The sequence below is a fragment of the Artemia franciscana genome, chromosome 19, assembly GCF_032884065.1.
Source record: "Artemia franciscana chromosome 19, ASM3288406v1, whole genome shotgun sequence".
NCBI lineage: Eukaryota > Metazoa > Arthropoda > Branchiopoda > Anostraca > Artemiidae > Artemia > Artemia franciscana.
In genome coordinates this window covers 14,024,754-14,044,896 of record NC_088881.1, presented here as the reverse complement: position 1 = coordinate 14,044,896, position 20,143 = coordinate 14,024,754, and the positions used below count along the sequence as shown (strand labels likewise).

At 35.1% G+C, this 20,143-nt stretch overlaps 2 protein-coding genes across 4 annotated transcripts in view; one reads left to right on the top strand and one right to left on the bottom strand.

Annotated features, from left to right (window-relative positions):
- Positions 1-7,104, top strand: part of LOC136039317 (actin-related protein 2/3 complex subunit 4) — a 291,440-nt gene extending 284,336 nt beyond the window's left edge. For both annotated transcript variants that reach the window (XM_065722932.1, XM_065722931.1), the window contains exons 4-5: positions 3,416-3,586; positions 7,034-7,104. In XM_065722932.1, coding sequence (XP_065579004.1) covers positions 3,416-3,586; positions 7,034-7,039 — 177 coding nt within the window. In that variant the 3' untranslated portion in view covers positions 7,040-7,104. The remainder of the gene's footprint in view (positions 1-3,415; positions 3,587-7,033) is intronic.
- Positions 7,105-12,262: 5,158 nt separating this feature from the next.
- Positions 12,263-20,143, bottom strand: part of LOC136039315 (congested-like trachea protein) — a 68,597-nt gene continuing 60,716 nt past the window's right edge. For both annotated transcript variants that reach the window (XM_065722930.1, XM_065722929.1), the window contains exons 6-7: positions 17,276-17,458; positions 12,263-16,019 (exon numbers count right to left, since the gene is read on the bottom strand). In XM_065722930.1, coding sequence (XP_065579002.1) covers positions 15,841-16,019; positions 17,276-17,458 — 362 coding nt within the window. In that variant the 3' untranslated portion in view covers positions 12,263-15,840. The remainder of the gene's footprint in view (positions 16,020-17,275; positions 17,459-20,143) is intronic.

Genomic DNA, 20,143 nt, shown 5'->3' with positions numbered 1-20,143 from the left:
CTGTCAATAAAAAGGTATCATTCCTATTTTGAACTGTTTTACTTAAATAATATAACAATATAGAATTACAAGTTTTAAAACTCTACATAAAAAAAAGCTGCCCAGCTTTTATTTTTACATCCAGAAACTGTTATCAAGGAAAATAGAGGAGAGAATAAACGGTAAGACCAACGCAAATGACAAGAAAATTTGCGCTTTACTGAAAAAAAAAAACAACAAACAAATAAATGATTGTGGATTGTCAGTTTAATTAACGTATACTAACATTTCTTCCTTGAGATTTTGAAAGTTTTTCATGTATAAAAGTAAGAAAGGTGAAAACATTTTAAACATATTTTGTTTTTAGTAAAGTGCAAATTGTGTTCTGGTCTTGAGAAGGCATAGTCATAAATGTTGACACTTACACTAAAAAAAACAACAACAAACAAATGACCGTGGATTGTCAGTTTAATTGACATATACTGGCATTTTTTCCTTAAGATTTGGATTATTTTTCATTTTTAAAAGTAAGAAAGGTGAAAACTTGTAAAACGCATTTTGTTTTTAGTAAAGTGCAACTTTTGGTCTGGCGTTGAGAAGGCATTGGGGTCTTTAGCCCTACTCATGTTAATTTTTGCTCGTTTTGAGTTTGAATTCGCTATTTATTTTAATTTCTGTTGGTTTTGAGTTTAATTTGTTTATTGCTAGTGATTTGTGATTGTACGCTTGGAAGATTATCTGACTTAAGTTTTTGCTCACTCTTGGCTTAACTCTTGGCCTCCACTTCACTAAGAAGCCGTCCTGGCCGAATGGGTTGGTGCGCTGGATTTGGGATCCCTTGTCTGAGAGGACGCGGGTTCGAGTCCCGGTGTACCCAATTCTTCAGTTTGGGACGGGGGTCAGTGGCGTGACTCTGTAAGCTTAGCCAGAGTAGACCCAGCTCTAAATAGGTACCTGGAGAAATCTGGGGAAGGTAAACAGGAAGGGTGTGCGAAAGCACAGGATGGCTGGCCCCCAACCCCCCATTTCACTTCCTGGCTGAAGGGCCAAGAAACGGAGATCAGCACCGCCGGTATGGACTGTAAAGTCTAATACCGTATCCTTTACTTACTTTACTTGGCTTAATGGAGCTCTTTGCTGTCCTTTGAAAAACTTGTCTTGTGCAAAAAGTTTTCTATATTAATTTCTGTTTATTTTTTATTGAAATAGTCTTTAAAAAAAAATAATATTGTGTATCTTTGCTGTTTTCTTCAATAAGAATTGATGGTATGGGTTGCTATTTGTTAGCTGGGGAGACTTTTCAACAATTTTTAATCCTGACACAAACAATATTTTTGAATTTAATTTTATAGCTTCTGAAAATATCTTGAAAAATAAAACTTAATATCACTCTCAAAAGATTCTGTTGATGCTCTTTGAAAACCTGGATGCACTTACACTCTTTTTATTTATTTAAATTGTAAGAGCAGAACTAGTAATAGTAGTCTCCCAAAAAGTTTCAACTTAAGATCCCTAGTCCTTCTCGACATATTTCCGAGGTGTCTTATTGGCAACCATAAACACAATGCCTTATGATTTTTTTAAAAGCAAAATGGGCCAATTACATAATTGTGGGGTGTTGACATGCCTGATATTCCTAAAGACATAGTTGCTTGACTGTTCTACTATGCTGAACAAAATGGCTGCCTAAAAATTTTGACTGAATGCGTTTGGAAACTGAATGGGCTTGAGAGAAGAGCTGCTTACCCTCCAATCTATAGTTACTCTTAAAAAGGGCACCATACACTCGTGCTTCAATTGGAGCGCAAGGGGAAGGACTTCATATACCTAGAAAAACTATTTTAAACAAGTAAACCAAAGTGAAAACAATTTAAATGTATTTTTTTTCAGTAAAGTGCAAATTATGTTCCGGTTTTGAGAGGGCATGGGGGTTGTCAGCCCTATTCATGTTAATTTTTACTCGTTTTGGGTTTAACTTGGTTATTTATTGTATGATTTAAATCAACGAACGTTTAAAATGTTTTAACTTTTTAAAATTCAATAGATTAAATTTATTAAAACTTTAAGGAATATATATATCAGTATATGTATACTAAACTTACAATCCACAGCCATGTTTTTTTTATCAGTAAAGTGCAAATTATGTTCTTGTCTTGAGAAGGTATGGCGGTTGTCAAATATATATACCTTATATGTCCTCAGGGCATAGCTTACCTTTCCCTCAGGGCTGGAGGGGGGGGGGTTGTCATCCTCAAAGACATAATTTCTGGTCCTTTCAATTACGTTGAACAAAATGGCTGTCTCAAAATTTTGATTGGATGTGTTTAGGGAAATGGTGGGCGTTGGAGGGAAGTTAATTGCCCTCCAATACTTTCGAATATTAAAAAGAGCACTGGTCCTTTCAATTTCCAGTCGAATGAGCTATTTTCGAAGTTTCTGCGGCAACAAATTGCCATCAGAAAATTTTTATAAGATGCATTTTGGGAAAAGCCGCCAAACTGGCGAGGAGGCATATACGATGTGGTTGGCGGGGATATCCACCCTCTGATCACTCTATATCTTAAAAAGGGCAATAGAACTTCTGAGTACGAATCCAATGAGTCCCCACCGAAGTTTATACGATCACGTTTTCTATATATATCTTTTATGCCCCCAGGACATAAATCACAACTCTTGCCCTGAGAACTGTGTGGGAGTTGTCATCCTCAAAGATATAATTTCTCAAAAAGTTTATTGGATATGTCTAGGGAGATAGTAAACGTGGAAGGGGGTTTTGTTCCCCTCCAATCACTTTCAACTATTAAAAAATGGCACTGGCCCTTTCAATTTCCTACTGAATGAGCTGTTTTCGAAGTTTCTACTATAACAAATGGCCATCTCAATATTTCTATCAGATGCATTTCGGGAAAATATGAGGTATGGGGTGGGTGGGTGTTGGGTACCCACCCTTCGATCTTTATAAATCTCAAAAAGGGCACTTAGACTTCTGATTAGTAATCTAATGAGCCCCTCCGAAGTTTATACGATCACCCTTTCTATATAAACCTTAAATGCCCCTCCCCCCCGGGCATAGCTACTTATACTACCAATTCAAAACTTTCTTTTATTGACGCAGCTTTTAAGCTGCAAAAAATGTTTGATCCAGCTATTTAGGGCCTAGAGAGGGGGGAAGGTGGTCCAGGCTCTCAAGATTTTATCAATCATTTTTTTCACATGATTTGCCTGTTTGCATTTTTTATTCCAATTTTCATATTAATATCTGCATGTGCTGGGTCCAATCCACCCACAATACTCGGATTTTCTTTAAAAAAGCCAAAATATATTTAAATAGCTTATCGGTGACGTATCCAAGGCTCTCATATAAAATATTATGATTTATGGTATGTCATCCATTGTTTCCTAGATCACAGGCTGTTTCAAAAGTTTTTTTTTTCAGGGATACGACATCAGTTTTTTAATTACAAATTTCCATACAGAGGCTATGTATAAACATAAGCTTGTGGACTTTGTAATCCACTTTATGGAGGAAATAGACAAAGAAATATCCGAAATGAAATTGGCTGTGAATGCACGTGCTAGAATATGTGCCGAGGAATTTTTAAAACGAGTAAGTATTCTATAATATTTGTTTGTATGTCTGTGAATTGTCACTTCTAGACAATTAAATTTTATCTCCCTGATTTTATAGAAAGAAAAAAAGACATCTAACGTTTGGAACTTTTGCCCTTGTCTATCAATAAGTGTGGTGGGATCTATATACTATACATCATATTGCTCTATCCGAAGGATAAAGGTGCACATAACGATATATAATAAATTGTATCATCCACGTAAATAATTTATTAAACTACACTGCCTTTCTATTTCTAATTTATATTAAGTGAAAGTACATAATGAGTAAAACCTCTAATTAAGAAAGCGAAAAAGTTGTATTAAAAATGTATATTCAGTAGGCACTGATAAAATCTCAGAGGTTTCGGGTTGGTTTTTAATTGGTATAAAAATACGAATATATTACGTTTTTTTAGTTCTTAAAAGCTTTAATTTATAGTTTCGTCCGTTATTGCATTTTTATTTTCTTAGTTATACTGAGTTAAACGGTCTGATCATCATGGCTGATTGATTAATAAAACCCCTCTGTTTGTATTCCTGTCACTGAATAAGCTAAAGCGAACAAACTAAATCTCCGGCTCACATCCGGCTTCTCTCTAATTGTTTTTTTGTAGTTTGTTTGACATTTATTAGTTGGTTGTTCTTTACTAAGTGCCCCCTACTGCGCGACCATTCAATACAAAGTATCTGAAAATTGTTTTGGATAGAGATCGTCCAGAGCCATTGCCGACGGAAAGGGTGTCGGAACTGACATTTAAGTTGCATAATGATATGATGTATTGCATAATGTATTAATGTATTACTTAATGATTATGTCTTACGGAGTTTTTCTACTTCGTTAAACGTATGTTTCTACAGGAGACCTTTTTAATTGAAAATGGTAAATACCTTCTATTTTGATGGCGTGAATAATACATTGGCTGAGTGCTAACTCTGCTCGGATAATGATTACTTATCGACATGTATACTTGTGGCGTTGAAAATATATCACTAAAAATTGAAACTGGAATAGGGTTGAAGATTTTTGTAAATATAATTCAATAATTACTCTTCTATTTTTTATTGTTTGTCTGCATTTTGTAAATAGTATGTGCCCGAGTCCCAAAGCTTGTTATTGATCCGTGGGTTTGATCTTTCTAAATCGCCAGTGAAAATGAGCTATTCAAAGCTAATTTATTTAGTTAACTTTTATTTTTATTTTTGAGTAAAAGAGACGAAAAAGAAGAAAACCCTTAACAAAGTGATACAAGCCATGTCTAGGTATCTAGGTGACCTTGCAGTTTTTGTGGACTTTTCCTGGTTGTCAAATCCTTGTATTCGAGAACAAATGCTTTAATAATGCTACTGGATAATTCTTCTATGTTTACACTACAATAATATTATTTTTCTTTAAACATGGTTATGAATCCATGTTCTTGTGTAAATATTTTGCTTTCTATCCCTTTCTCTTTCTCAATTATTAGAACTGGTAATCTATGGCCGAAGCTAAAGTTTGATTACAGGGCTGAGGAGTCGGGAATAAACGATTTGCTCAAGAATGTAGTAAACTCTCTGCATACTTGAATAATAGGCCAATGAGGCAGAAGTTAATTATTGATGACTTTAACTGAAATCTGGTTGACCAATCTGTGTCCCTTACGAACGTGGTTCTGTTTGTCTATAAAGATCTGGATTTCATCAGAAAGAATTGTTATGTTGCTAAGATTTACAACTGTGAATTCTGTTAGACATATAATTAAGACTGCACTAGCGTCAGAAAGGATAACAGCGTGTTCACGCGACCAGTTTCATTTCAGACTACTTCTCAGTCTCGGTAAGTTCCGACAGAACATAAATCCTTGGTAGAATTTAAATTCCTGTTATCTCTGGTGTTTTTATTCCGCTCCCAGTGTATAAGGGAATCAGAGACGTTTCATTTGTGGCCCGTTATCCGTATAATATAGCGGTAATAGAACCTTAATGTCAAGTTTTGCCAGCCTCTTTAGTGTCGACGGAAGTATAATCTGTTATGCAGATTGTATGATAGCCGCACTGGTGCTCGTCTAGAAAAGAACTTTATGAATCTGAGAAAGGAATATGCTAAAATAGGACTAGGTTTCAATGCTAGCAAATTGGAAGTCGTCAAGTTTGATTAAAGAGATTACTCGGATATGTGTGTTATGGTTGCGGATGCGACCATCACATCCAGTTCTTTGTTGACTTACCTAGGTTTGCCTAAAGGCAGATCCATTCGAGCAAATAGGACCTTGCTTCTTGCGAATATCAAGAAGCAAATGTCAGCTGCTTTAAGGAGCCTTCATGTCGATACAATTATCAAAAAGGCAAATAGTGCGATGCGGACACTTATACTAATGCGTCGATTTGGTTTCTCAGTGGCACAACTAAGATAGCCTATCTCACTTACATTTGACCAATTTTAGAGTATGCATGTCCTGTACGGGGCCCACAAGTCAATAACACTATTTACCTAAGTGACCAGCTTGAGTCAATACAAAAAAGAGCAGTCAAAGTAATATTGTGCGATGCTTTTACTGAATGTAAGTTAGCATTATCCACTTTACAAAGTCCCTCCCTTCAAGAGCGTCGTCTCAGTATGATCCTTGAATTTGGCCAATATCTTCTCAGAAGTGATAAGCACAGATCGATACTACCACCACTTTTAGTGAAACATCGAAGTACTAGGTCGAAGAACAATGACAGATTAGCAGCACCTCCTTCACGCACAAATCGTTTTTCCAACTCATTCATCCCTTTCTTTGTATCAAAGCATAACATTTGTTTATTTAATCCTATTCGTCTTCTGATTTTTTCGTCGTTTGATTTAATCTTTTTTTTTGTAAGCACAAGCGCCATTTAGTTTTATGACTACGAGAGATTGTGCAAATAAAACCTATTCTATTCATTGCTTGAAAAAAAAATATGATTTAATCGCCTGATGCTTGCAAGATAGTTTAATGCTATTGCTCTGCTGGACTTACCGTTTGTCGTCCCGTTTTGGAGGATTTTTACTCGCGCAGACATTAAGCTAATAAGGTCATGCTGTTACTGTTTTTCAAAATATCTCCTTCCTCTCTCACCCTGGACTCGAAACTCGTTTGTGTCTAATAGTAATGATGTAGTTAATCCACGTATCGCCGCTGTAACTAGAATAGTGAATTTTAATGATAAACCGTCACAAGAATGGAGACGTTTATAATGATAAACTGTGATGCATATTCTGGAGTAGTAAGATAGTTGCCATAGTAGGAAAAATTGTTTATGTCCACACCCTACACCCTTGGTCTTAGAAGTTTTGTTTTGTTTCATTTTGAGTTTTCGCTTGTACTGCTGTTCTATACGTATTTTTATAACGGCCATGAATAAACCATTCATTCATTTTTCAATTGTAGAAGAAGCAATTTTTTACGAGAAACGCATATTAATTTTTTTTTTGTCGTTTCAGTTCTGAACAAGTCTATTCGTCAGTATGTGGGTGAGTCACGCGTCTTATATGTCAATTGTCACTGCTTTTATCCAAGACTTCCAGTTTTCTACCTTGTTTCGTAAATCAGTTGTAAGTTTACGCTTTTTAATAAAGTTGGAAAAAAAGTTAAAGCTATGTTTGAAGTCATTAGTTACTTGATAGTATCTCGGCACTCTTGATTAGTAGATGTTCATCTGATGTGTAGGTAGACAGCCAATATAAGAAACAAGAATTTTGTGGAGACAACAATGCTTAATGAGATAAGGAGTGGTCAGTCACCTTACTAAAAGGTGATTGTCAAGATGTGACAAAACAAGTTCATCTAAAGAATAATAATGATAATAAGCAGAAATAAAAAAGAGGGTAAGTAAGATAAAAGGAGTTGGTGAATTTAATAGTGAAACTTAAAAAATGGAAAGAATTGTTTCGTTTATTGATACACCATCAAACATGCAATCCAGTGACTGCGTACTCTCTCCATCGTTGCCCAGCATTAATCACCAATAATTCAAAACCATTAAAATATGCTATCATCAGAATAGGCATTATATAATTAATACATGCAGAAAAAGCGTTTAATTTGATTTACTTTCATTTATTGTTCGCCAATTTTACCGAGAAGTAAATGTACTTTTGCGTGCAAATTTTTTACTGGTATTAAAAAAGTAACTTCTCTTGTTTTTGGCCCGATCTTTGACAAGTAAACTGATAAAAATGAGCGAAAATCGGTTATGATACCGTTGAGAAGAAATATTGATTTTCGAATCGATTGCCGAATCGTCGATACCGATACTTGAAATAACGTCAGGTCGATTTGTACCAAAGAGCTTTCTGAATATTTTGATGATCCTAAATAATTTGAAAACACCCCTTATTTGTTAATAATTCACTTTTACGCTTTGTTAGTTATCTGCCTTTGGAAGACAATTTAATCATAAAATTTTTTATTCATTTAATATACGATGGGTCGAGAAATACATATTTTCTCGATGACAGTGACACAGTCTTATCGTGATGTTTCACAGTGGCTCTAAGAATACGGATTTCATTCGCAACCAGCTATGACTGAAAGACGGCTTTTCCAAGCTGCTTACTCTCTAGAAGAGCTCGAAACAAACTAGAGGACACGAATGATATGGGAGTTGTTTTTGTCTTACGCTACGCCATGTATAGTGTGGGCCCAGGGGGTGTCGCACCATGGGTATGTCCACCTGTTGTAAAGCGTTTGCTGCCGTTAATTTTTATTTAAATAATATTGTTTTTATTTTGAACATAAGGGTCCGTTAGTCATCGAAAATTTTTTAAAGGGATCGAAATGTAAGAAATTCTTAAAAACTGTATATCGTATATGTAACAAATGACCAAGGAAAATTTATATGGTGTTTCCAACCTAGGCGGCCAGATAATGATGCAAGCAGAAGATTCCTAAAATGTTTCCCTGTAAAATGAAAATATTACGAAGAAGTATGAGTTTCTTTCATCTGCTTTTTTGGTAATTAGTAGGTATTATACTACTCCAGTGACTATATATGCATATGCAGGAGAAAGTTGGATAATGATTCTTTAAATTACCACAAAGTGCATTAGCAGGCTAGGTAATAATTACCTAGCCTAGGTAATACTCGGGGAAAAATTATATTTTTTGTACATACCACAACAGGAAGACTAGGTTTAGATAGTTGAATGTATCACCTACTTCATAGAATATTCCAAACGGAAAAATTTGTCAAGAACATTCTTAGGGTACCTCTGTATTATCCCGAATACACTTAAGAAGTTTGCTCTGAGTAAAACCGATTTTCCTCACGCATACGGTTATAATCAGCTTATGTTTTCCTAAAATAAACTTCGATGCAGGTATATTTTAATCAAATATTTGATATATAGATGTGGTTAGGCATATATGGTTAGGCGGCCTATTTTCCATAATTCTTCGGTGTAGTTTCCACAATTTTGTTACTAAAGTATTACGTTTTCATCGTATTTTGGTATATTTCATTATGATTAACCTAACTTTACTTTTAGAGTGTGTTTGGGATAATACACAAGTACCTTTTTTTTTGTTTTCCGTAGCCTGAGTTTAAATCTTCTATGGTCTGTGTTGCTATTTGACACAATAATGCTGCAATATCACGGATTACATAGCCCATTAATCTGGGACCATTGCTTTTCCTGAGGCCAAAATAATTTCTATGTTTAAAAGAATATGGAAATTGGAATGTTACGACGTTAAAAAGTAACTGTCGTATCGAAATTTTGAGTGACAAATTCAGACCTCTCGAACTGGACTTATTAGGAGTTTCAGAAACTCATATACCAGGGGTAAGAAGCATGAAATTAGGGGATATAGAATTTATTTACTCAGGCAGGAAGGATGGAGTGCATAGACAGGGAGTATGGCTTATGATGAATAAGGAAGCAGAAAAGTCTTGTTTAGGCTGGGATGGTATTAATAATAGAATAATCGCTCATTTTATGACTAAAAAGTTCAGGGTATCAGTTATAGGAGTATATACTCCTGTAGGACCGACTGACGGAGATATTAGTGACTCAGATGAACCTTAGTTACAGTTACAGGAGCGAATAGACAGGGTCCCAGGTAGAAATATAGTGTTTTATTAAGGGATTTTAACGCACAGGTCGGTAGAAATAGGGATAGATGATATCCTAGTCTAAGTAAATTTGGTGTAGGAAAAGAAAAGAGTAACGGCTACAGACTGCTGCAATTTTGTATGTATAACGATTTATTTATAGGTAATACGGTGTTTGGTCATAAAGTGTCCCATAGGTTAATATGGTATTTACATGATTTTAAGATAGCAAACCTTATTGATTATGTTATTGCAAACCAAAGACTGGCAGGATCAAAACAAGATACTAGGATATATAGGAGTGCTGTTACTGATGTTAAAAGTAAAGATCGCTATCTAGTATTGTCTAGGGTAAATTTACAGCTGAAATTTCAGAAGGATAACTGCCTCCCGGGAAGTTGTGATGTTGATAGACTCCAGGATGAGAATTAGAGAAAAATTCTCCAGGAACAGTTGAATACTAAACAGGTGAGTTTAAAATTTGACAATGTGGAATATGGATTGAATAATTTTAGGAAAACAATTTGTGAAGTTGCTGATGGCGTCTTAGGGAAGAAAGTTAGGAGCGCAGCGATCAATATTAGTGAAAAAGCTTGATATTTAATAGACAAGAGAAGGGGCTTGTGCAAGAATTGTCAGAGTGATAGATCATATGAATGCAAAAGAAATATAAAGGAAGTGGAGAAAGCATTTAAATATGAACTAAGGAGGATAGAAGTGGAGACCATGGATGAAACTGCCGAGGATATGGAAGATGCAGCTAGACGGCTTAATAGTAAAATGTTGTACTGGCATGTTAATAAATTGAGAGGGGGTGGTCAATCCGGAATTGCCCCAATAAAAGATAGGAATGAGGCCACAATTAGTCACAAGAAAAGAATTAAAGAGAGATGGGAAGAACACTTTGAGAATGTGCTAAACCGAAATAGAGTTCCAGGAAAAGATACAGAGGAAAGGGAAAAAATTTATAATACCTTGGATGTGGAGAAGGATTTGTTTTGTGAGGAAGAATTAGCGATAATACTAAAAAAAAACAAAATGAGGATCATTTACTGATAGTGTGGTAAATGATTTTCTTAAATATAGTGGCTCTGAGGTTAGAAATATTACTGGAGATTATGAATTTGAAAAGGGGAAATTACTTAGCGATTTTAGGAAACACTTAGTTAAACCACTGTACAAGAGAGGTGATAAAGAGTGAGTTTGGTAATTATTGAGGCATTAGCCTGGTCTCTGTAGGTAGAAAATTACTTAGTAGTATGATACTTCTTAGACTAAGAGATGCCGTAGACAAAGTCATAAGAGAAGAACAGTGCGGTAGAAAAGGTTAAGGATGTTTCGACCAAATTTTCACTCTTGGGTTAATAACTGAGAAGTGCCTGAGTTATTAAACACCTCTGGTCCTCAGTTTTATAGATTGTGAGCAAGCGTTCGATTTTGTTGATAGAAAAGCTTTAGGGAAGGTCTTGTCTTTGTATAGTATACCAGAAAATTACAGTAAAGTGATTAGTGGTATTTACGAGAATAACACCGCTGCGGTTAAGGTAGGAAATGAGGTTAGGAGCTGGTTTTGTATTAAATCAGGAGTTAAACAGGGTTGTGTTCTATATCCCTTTATATTGATCATTTTGATGATCACAAGAAAGGCAATGGGAATACATGGAATCAAATGGTGGAGGAGGAGGGGGAAGGAACTTTCCTCGACTTTGATTCTGTTGATGATTTAAGCATCCTAGATGAAAGTGTGAGCAAAATGAACGAACTTTTAGAGGTTTTGCGAGTTCAGAGAGCTAGAATAGGTTTTAAAATTAATGTCAAGGATACTAAGCTGCTAAGACTAGGAATAAGTGAAGATGAAAAGTTGACGTTGAGTGACAAAAAGATTGAGCAGGTGGACAGCTTCACTTACCTTGGTAGTATTATTAAAGACGGTGTTAAAAGATGTTAAAAGTAGAATAGCCCTGGCTCGAGTTGGCACGTTCTGCGGTTGAAGGATGACACATTGCCGAAGATTGTCCTTTTCGGCCAGCCGTCTATGACTAAACGGAAAGCAGATCGTCCGCGGTTGGGGTGGGAGGATTTCATAAAGAAAGATTTAAAGGAAATGGGAACTTCCGGGAAGGGTGTAAAGAGGGAGGCTTTGAATAGATTAAGATGAAGGAGGAGCCTGCGTAGCTATGTTAGCATTAGTAGGCTTGGTGCTGCAGTGAGTTGTTAGTAGTTGTAGTACATAGCCCATCATTTAAGTATTTCGAAACATGCGTTTTTCAGTATCTAAATGGGCAACGTTCAGTCGAATAACTATTACTTTGATAATCCAGACCAAATCTGTATTCCAGCGTTCGCCAACCGTATTCTCAAGAAAATTTGCATTTTAAAATAAAGCGTTTTCTTTTCTTTGACTTCGAATCATCAAAAAATCAGTAAGAGTTAAGCATGTATGCATGCAGAGGACGAATCAGGAACTTTCCCTAGAATCTCGATATTTTTACGATTTCACACGTAATTTCCTGAATTTATCGCGTAATTTGCCTATTTTTACAACTTTTAGATCCCCATCCCCCCAGAATGTTTTCCTGTGTACCTCTAATACCGATTTTTTTTTTTACTAACGATATTACTCTCGTTTTACCTTTATTTCAATGACAACTACAAAATAAGATGAAAACCTAAAAGAAAATAGTGCAAAAAACACTTGAAATATAAATATTAGCCTTGAAACTAAAACTAACCTGAATCGTATTCAACCCATGAACTCACAACAACAAAATATATAAAATGTTAAAAACACAAATGATTCAAAATTACTAAATATCCAACTTAAAAAATAAAACAAAAAACTGTCATCTAGCCGGACAAAGAAGATACATAAGGATAAGTATTAAAAATTCGTTACCTAGCACATCTCATAAGGTTCTCAAATAGTTTTAAATTTGGTTACTCGTTCATTCAAATATTCTCCGATTTATATTCAGCATACTTTCAATATTTACATTCTTGAATGTCATTTACCGACGTTATATCAGTAATTATGCTCAGGAAAGCTAGATGACTTTCTGTTCAAAAATCTTCTTAATAAAAGACTTAACAAATCATTTCTTTTAAAAAATTGTTAAGGTAGGAAATACTCCTTCTTCAATCATCTGTTGTAAAAAATATACGCCCAATAAGTTTGGGCATGTTTGATTAGTTTATTTTCTTACACTCAATATCGGATAATTGAGTTCTTGATGAATATTGATATGGCTAGCTGAATTTAATCAAATTTTTTAGAAGTTCATTTGAAAAGGTCGAGAAAATATTCGCCGTCACATCACAAAAAAGGTCCCATCCGTCCCTTGCTTCAGAGGTAACTAGCAAAACCCGTTTGCTAAACTGTCCCCAAAGCAGGGATCGGCAGGTAAAGGGTATTCTACCGCATCTCTAACGGTGTTCTAATGATTCTCTTACTGCATTGTTCTGCTGCATAACAGCTTAACAAACTGTCTTAAAACATTATCTTGGAAGTACCAAAAGACAGATTCGACCTTCAGGGGTGACAGCAACCACCGGTATAGTCCCTTGTCAATTCAGAAAGAATATTCATTTCTAGATTTGATTTTTTACAGCAAGTATTGCTTTCAAAAATATTCCTGATACCAATTTCTAGGCATTTACTTTTTTGCTCAAGTGTGAAGAATGTTCAAAAATGTTTTTTTTTTTTTTTGGTACAAATTTGCTTCTAAAGGATACGTTTAGTGTCAGTTAGCAAACACTTCTATTTTTAGCATTAATCTTCAATATAGAGCCCTTACTCTTATCCCCCCATAAAGTGTGGGCTCTTCTTCTGTGTTTAAGACTTTTCCAGGCTTGCAAAAATATTCTTCATTCCGTACTGGGAATATAGATATGAGTATATCGCAGAACATACGGCAGGAACTTCAAATGAAAAAGGCACATGGCAAGAGTATAATAACGATTAACCGTTATAAATTATAGTTAATCAGTGACAAAATTACCGATATCTTGTTTAAAGTAAAACAGTGGGTTAAATTGTCTTAAAGCAAGGTTAAAATACGGGGAGCATTAGAACGCTATGTTTCAAGAAAGAGTTTTGTTGGCAATTTTTCTTTTCCTAAGATTGTACAAATGGTTTATTTGGGTTCAAAGAAACTTCATAAAAATCTTCGTGGGTGCCAATTTTGAGGTGAGTTAATTGGCAACGTGTCTAAACTTCTTGGCATGACATAGCTTTAAATTTTGTACAACGTTTAACTTCTAAGGCAATTCAATATTAATACATAAAAGAAATATTTTCGTCTCGATGGAAAAGAATCTGCAATAAATGAAGCTGACACATTTATACTTTTAAGGATTATTAACCATTTTGTTTTGTACCTAAACATTTGCCTGGTAAATGATTTAGCTCAATCTAATGAGGCATAGAAAAAGTCACTCCTTTACCATTGATATTTCAAATTATGTATCATCGTTTGTATCACTCTTTTAAACTTAGTCCTTTATAACTGTTTTTTTTTAAGGAATAGAAAATACCTTATTTTAACCTGACTTTAAAGCTAGATTAAGACAAGTCATAAGCAAGTAAAAGCACTTGTTTCCAAAAAATGTACAAGGTTTAGCCCAGCCATCTAGTGTAAGCGACATTTTAAAATCAAAACACTGTGGCCTAGCTTTCTAATGAAGTATTTTTCATGTGTTGGCACCCATTCGCAAAAATGTAGAGGAGGTGGCAAGAGTTTTTGATTTCTTTTTTCTAGTGAAGATACACAAAAGGTATTTTTAAAAATCTAGGGAAAACTGTCCCTCAGCCCTCCTCCCATTTCAATGCCTCTGTTCAGACATCCTGTGTTTTTAGTATTTTTACTTCCCAACCCAAACACAGTTTAGTCATACCTGTATGTAAAAAAGATGAAGATTTATTATTGGTCAGTGCCAGTCTTTGATTTTGACGCCAAAGCTTGGGCTACAGGAACGGACAGTGTTGATCGTAAGAACTTGTTTTGAAACACCTACATCTTAGAATTTGGCATTAACTTGTTCCCGAGTATTTTCCATTACTACAAAGACCTTATATATTTGTGGAATTTTACATAAATTAAAGTAATATTGTTTTAAAGTTCCATATTTTTTTAGCTTAAAATATCTGTCTTCAATCATCACTCTGATTGGAATCATAAACATTACAGTCGGAAGCTGAACACATTCTAATCCACCAGAAAAGAGTAGATGACACAATATTTGTGTTGTAGTTATAAGTAATTCAATTTTTGTCGACGAAATTTTGGCTAATAACTACCGAGAAAAAATCCCACTTCCTTTTTTATTCGACTTGAGGTAGTTTTATTGATTGGGGTACTGATGTTTAAAGCTTTTTATATTTATTTTTCAAGAGAACGTAACTACAAGGTTTGTGGGATTAAGAGTTCTTAGTTTTTATTAAGGCCATGCTAAAGCAACGTGGACCTGAATCTGTTCAGTTTCCTAAATGAGTTTTTAACCCTGGATTAGGTACCAGCCTTGTGTGAAATATACTGGTTAACAGTGATTTTGTTCAATGCAGAAATTACAATTTTGCATTAGCCAAAGAACTGTTTAATATTTTTTATAATCGTATTTTCCTCGCATAATTCGGCTGTTTTAGGCGTTGGGAAAAATATCTAATTGTTTTTAAATTGTTCTGTTTATGCAAACTTTTTTGCCGAATTATAAGATATTTTGAGCATCAACTATGCTTCTGTAATAAATTTCGTTTTTTTTTTTTATGAAATCCCTCTCTTGGAAAAAAAAACATATGACAGAACTATGGCCACCAAAATTAATCATGCTAAATACCAAATTTTGCATAAAAGATATTTACTAGATATTTAAGATTCTAAAACGAGGTAGAAAAAACAGGCAAAAACTAAAAAAAAATCATGCAATTACCATTATTTAACATTGGGTAACTAGAGCAATGAAAGTTATTTGTTTTCAAAGCTATATTTTGTTGAAAACAGCATAATTGTAGAAGAAAAGGATAATCTATTAATTTATATTCCTATTTGAACGTTAGCTATTGCTTGTTTATGTCACTTGTCTGAACCCAGGGTAAGTTACTGCTCAAATCAATCATTGCGAAATCCCGATTAAACTTAATCTAGTAGTATTGAATCAATATACTGGTTACGGCCACCCGTAATAAAACTTTTCAATTGTTTACAGTCCGCAATAATTAAAAGCACTCCTTGCACATTCAACACCAAAGAAACAGGCAGCGTTAGCTACGAAAGCCCTAAGCATCACTGGTTTTATCCCCCGAAATAAAGCTGAATGTCCTTCTTCTTTGATCAGAGCACGATAAGCATCCATCCATCCTTTGTAAGTTCCTTCAGGTGCTGAAAAAAAGATACTGCATAGTAAAGACTATTCTACTTGTTTAAGCCTAAACGCGCAATTTGATTTTTTTGAAAGGTTTTCCACCATCAAAACTTTGAGGAGGCGGTCCTTAATAAGTTAGTTCAATGTCATTAATAAAATTTACGCCTTGATAGAGGAGGAAGTTGACTTTTACTCTTTAAGCAAATTTTTTATGCATAGTAAATTTCAAGAAATCAAATGGCCGTATTTCTCAGAAGAATAAGGATAGAATACTTGAAAATACTCAAGATTACTGACGATAAAATTTGCCTTAGTCGGGTGAGTTTGGTAGCTTAATTAAAGGTTTCATTACAGGGTGTCCTATGCACAATTCACTAAAAAAAGTTGGTCTTTAGGAATCCAAACATTGACGGTATATGACAGAGCTCTTGGGTTTAGCCCCTCATCTCCATAAAATCATACCTTCTTCACAAAAGACTAAAATATAGCCTGTCCTGTCATCCAAAACTTATACTACGACGGTAACAATTGATTTCAGATGCAAGCTTTCAACATCGCATGGACATTACAAAACTGCAGGGTTTAGACCCCTCCCCAACTCCCCGAAAAAAAAAATCAAATCTTCCTGGAACAACTAAAATATAGTCTAAATTCCACTCTAAACCTAAAGCACATAAAGTATTGGCAGAAGATAAGCGCCTTCTATGTACCATGCATCATCAGAGTACCCCATAGACGGTACTTAGTATAAAATTCATTAAAAAGATGACATGGTCTTTTTAGAGCCAAATATCAACGAGAATGAGACACCTTTTGAGTTTAGATTCTATCCTCTTTGCTAAATCTTAGTCTTGTAATATGCTAAAATAATACGTACTATAAGTGGAAAATTTCAATTTTAATTTTAAGAAGCATTGATTCCATGTTTTGATGCAGTAGCAAAAACCCTAGCACAGAATTGCTCAGAAACGGGATCCAGCAAGGTATATTAATTGTGTAAATCCTTACCGTCAACAAAAAACAAGGATTCCACAACGCATGAATCCTTCGTCTGAGACGGAGATTTGGTTCTTTGAGAGCGAAGTAACGACGCAACTGAAGTGTCGCATCCACCGGTATGGCTGTCCCTATTGAAGTTAGTCTTTCCCCACATGATACACGCCCATTGAATTTATTACCAGCTAAATAATTTTAAAGAAATCTTTAGAAACCCTCCCCCCTATAAAGCTAAAAATATCTATGACACTCAGAATAAACAGAGAGCAACACATACCTGTTTGAAGACGACTTTTTATTGTATCAGGGGGTAAAGCCCAAGCCCAGTTGGCTACGCCGGCCATTCCACCAGCAAACAGTGTTCTTATAGGACTTAATTGAGATCTATCGCCATTAGCAGGGGTTAACAGTCGCATGAGCACCTCGTAGGACGCAAAATAAAGGCCGCTGGCTGGTACATCTAGTGAAAACAACAAATTAATTACATGTATAAAGAATTATCTTGCCCATCAAACGAATCAAATTTAAAGAGGCACTATCCGTCAAAATTTCGTCAGCGAATTTGACCATATTCCGAATTTTAGTATTCCGTGGACAAGAAAACTAAAGATCACGAAATTGTCAATACAAAAATAGGTTGTAGCAGCATGGATATGAAAGGAAAGAAATAACCCTCCGGTGGCATAGAGTTCCTTGGATGGCATGGAGGGTGAATGGTTTGAGTCGATTTGATTTCCATCACTAGTCTACTTACTTACTATATTAAGTTAATGTGTAGAGATGTTTCTAAAAATTATTCCCTAAAATTCTTTGTCATACTCAGTGAACACGTGCCACCGGAACTCTCACTAGCGGATTGCCCCCCGCCGAAGCTTTTTTCTGGTGCCCTCATATTTTCTCCCTGTTTTTTTTTCTTTTTTCATTCTTATTTTAGAATAAATTTGTCAATTTGGACAATTATTGGCACTTTTGTCACATTGCCACTATTCCCAGATTTCGCTCATTGGTGCCCTTGTCCCATTGGGCCTCCTTCCCCCTAGATTTTGCTCTAGATCTGCCCCTGTAAACTCTGGCTATAGACGTACTACGAGCGTTATCAACGCTTTCAGATAAATTGTTGCAGTTCTCCAACTAAAACTCTAGCACGAGAGATTAAATTGTACCATCTGAACAGGAGGTTAAAAATTAGCCACTGATGGCACTCATTGCAGTTATGTTGAACTGATTTGACTGAGAACTGACAGAAACATATCTAGCAATCTCATTGCTTCAAATACAAAGAATGCTTCTATAGATTTCCCCAGCTCAACAGAATAGTTGCCCCAAACAGCTAAAAGCACTAGACGAAGGTTTCAGTAAAGATTTTGTGAAAGCGTTCTCGAAGCTGATTGTTAGCATTAATTCTTTCATTTAAAATTTTAGATGTTAAGTCGAAAAATAGATCAAGTAAGAAACACATTAACGTAGTATTAGAAGCTTGAAACCATCTATAAGATCAGGAACGAGCGTCAAAAATTACAAATAAAAAACATTAGCATTCACGCCGCGAAAGTAGCTACCTCCCTGGGCTCCATGGACTAGGCTACATGGCAGCACACCCCTGGTGAGTTACGCGTTGACAATATAATTGGTTGTTCATCCTACATGAGTTCTTGGTCGTACTAAGAACAATCAGATTAATTCAATAGAAATATTTTGACTATATTGCACAAGGAATTAGGTTAAATCACACAGATAATAAAATTGAAACATTGGGAAAAAGATGAAACAGCATTTGTGCTAGTTGGTCCTTTTTCTTCCTGTTTCTTCTTATAGCCCAGCTTTTTCATATCCGCTTCCACTGTTTTCCATTCCGAATGCAGAACGGTTTTCAATGGGATTTTCCGTTTCTTTAAGACGATCCGTTTGGGACTGAGAAGTTCGCGCAAGGTGGCGAAACAGAGACGATTTCTAACGTTGTTGTTTTTTCAGATTGACAGCAAATGAATTTTGCTCAGCAACCGCGGAAGCGTGCGGCAGAACGAGAGGGTTTAGAGCGAAATGTTCAAGCAGAGGAAAACGTTTTGAACCATGAACATATTTTTGCCTGTCCTAAACGCGGCTGGATCTAATTCAATCCAAATACTAAGCTTAGGGAAAAGTCTCTCCCACTCTTACGCAGTATCTTTCAGGACATTGTCACTCAGTAAATTTAGAAACGGAGCAAAAAGCTTAGAAAAGGAGCAAAAAGCGGTGGAAATTATGAATAATAAGTCCTAAAATCCCTAAAAAATAGAAGATAATTTTCAATAATTTCACTAGATCTTTGATAGAGTAGATCAGGGGTTTCTCAAATTTATTTAGACACTGTAACCCTTTTTACCTAAAAAATATTTTAAGTACCTCTTTTCAGTTACCGGTACGTAACCTATAGCTAAAATATAAATAAAATTGCAATAGAGGTAAAGGGTTTTTTTTTTTTGTTGCTGGCTGGCCACATACCCCCTAAATTTTTTTTGCGTACCCCAAGGGGTACGCTTACCACAGTTTGATAAACAATCGAATAGATGAATGATTTTTGATTTTTTTCTTCGATATCCAGTTTGGCCCTGAATAGATTAAACATTGATTTATTTTGTTTAGTTTCATTTAGCTATTTATTTATTTTATTATTATATCTTGTTTTCTTTTTTATAAGGAGAGGAGGGGGGTGAGGACTGGATGGCTGGTAGTGATTGTGTATGTAGGTTTTTTTTATGTCTACCCACAAAGTTTTATAAACTTCAGGTTTTGTTGTTAATATATTTTATTTCCTTAATAAATCCTTTTTCTCTCTCAATGAATAAATTATATTCATCCAAAATAATCATGAACATCAAGCTAAACAACATATATGACATATAACTATTATTTCGCTAAAAAATTGTTCTAAATAATTATAAGCATTTAAACTCATGCTTATTTTCCAATTTTTTTTTTTTGACCGTAACTTTTGTCCGAACAAAAACTATTTTGACCCTATGATTTTGTGTAATAAATTAGCATAAAAGCTAAGATATAGTTAATCAAATGCTCCTGCTCTGTCAAGACTTTAGCGTAGAGATTAGCCAACGGAAATATAGCACCGAGTGTTGGTAGGCCTACTATAAATCAACATCCCTCTTCC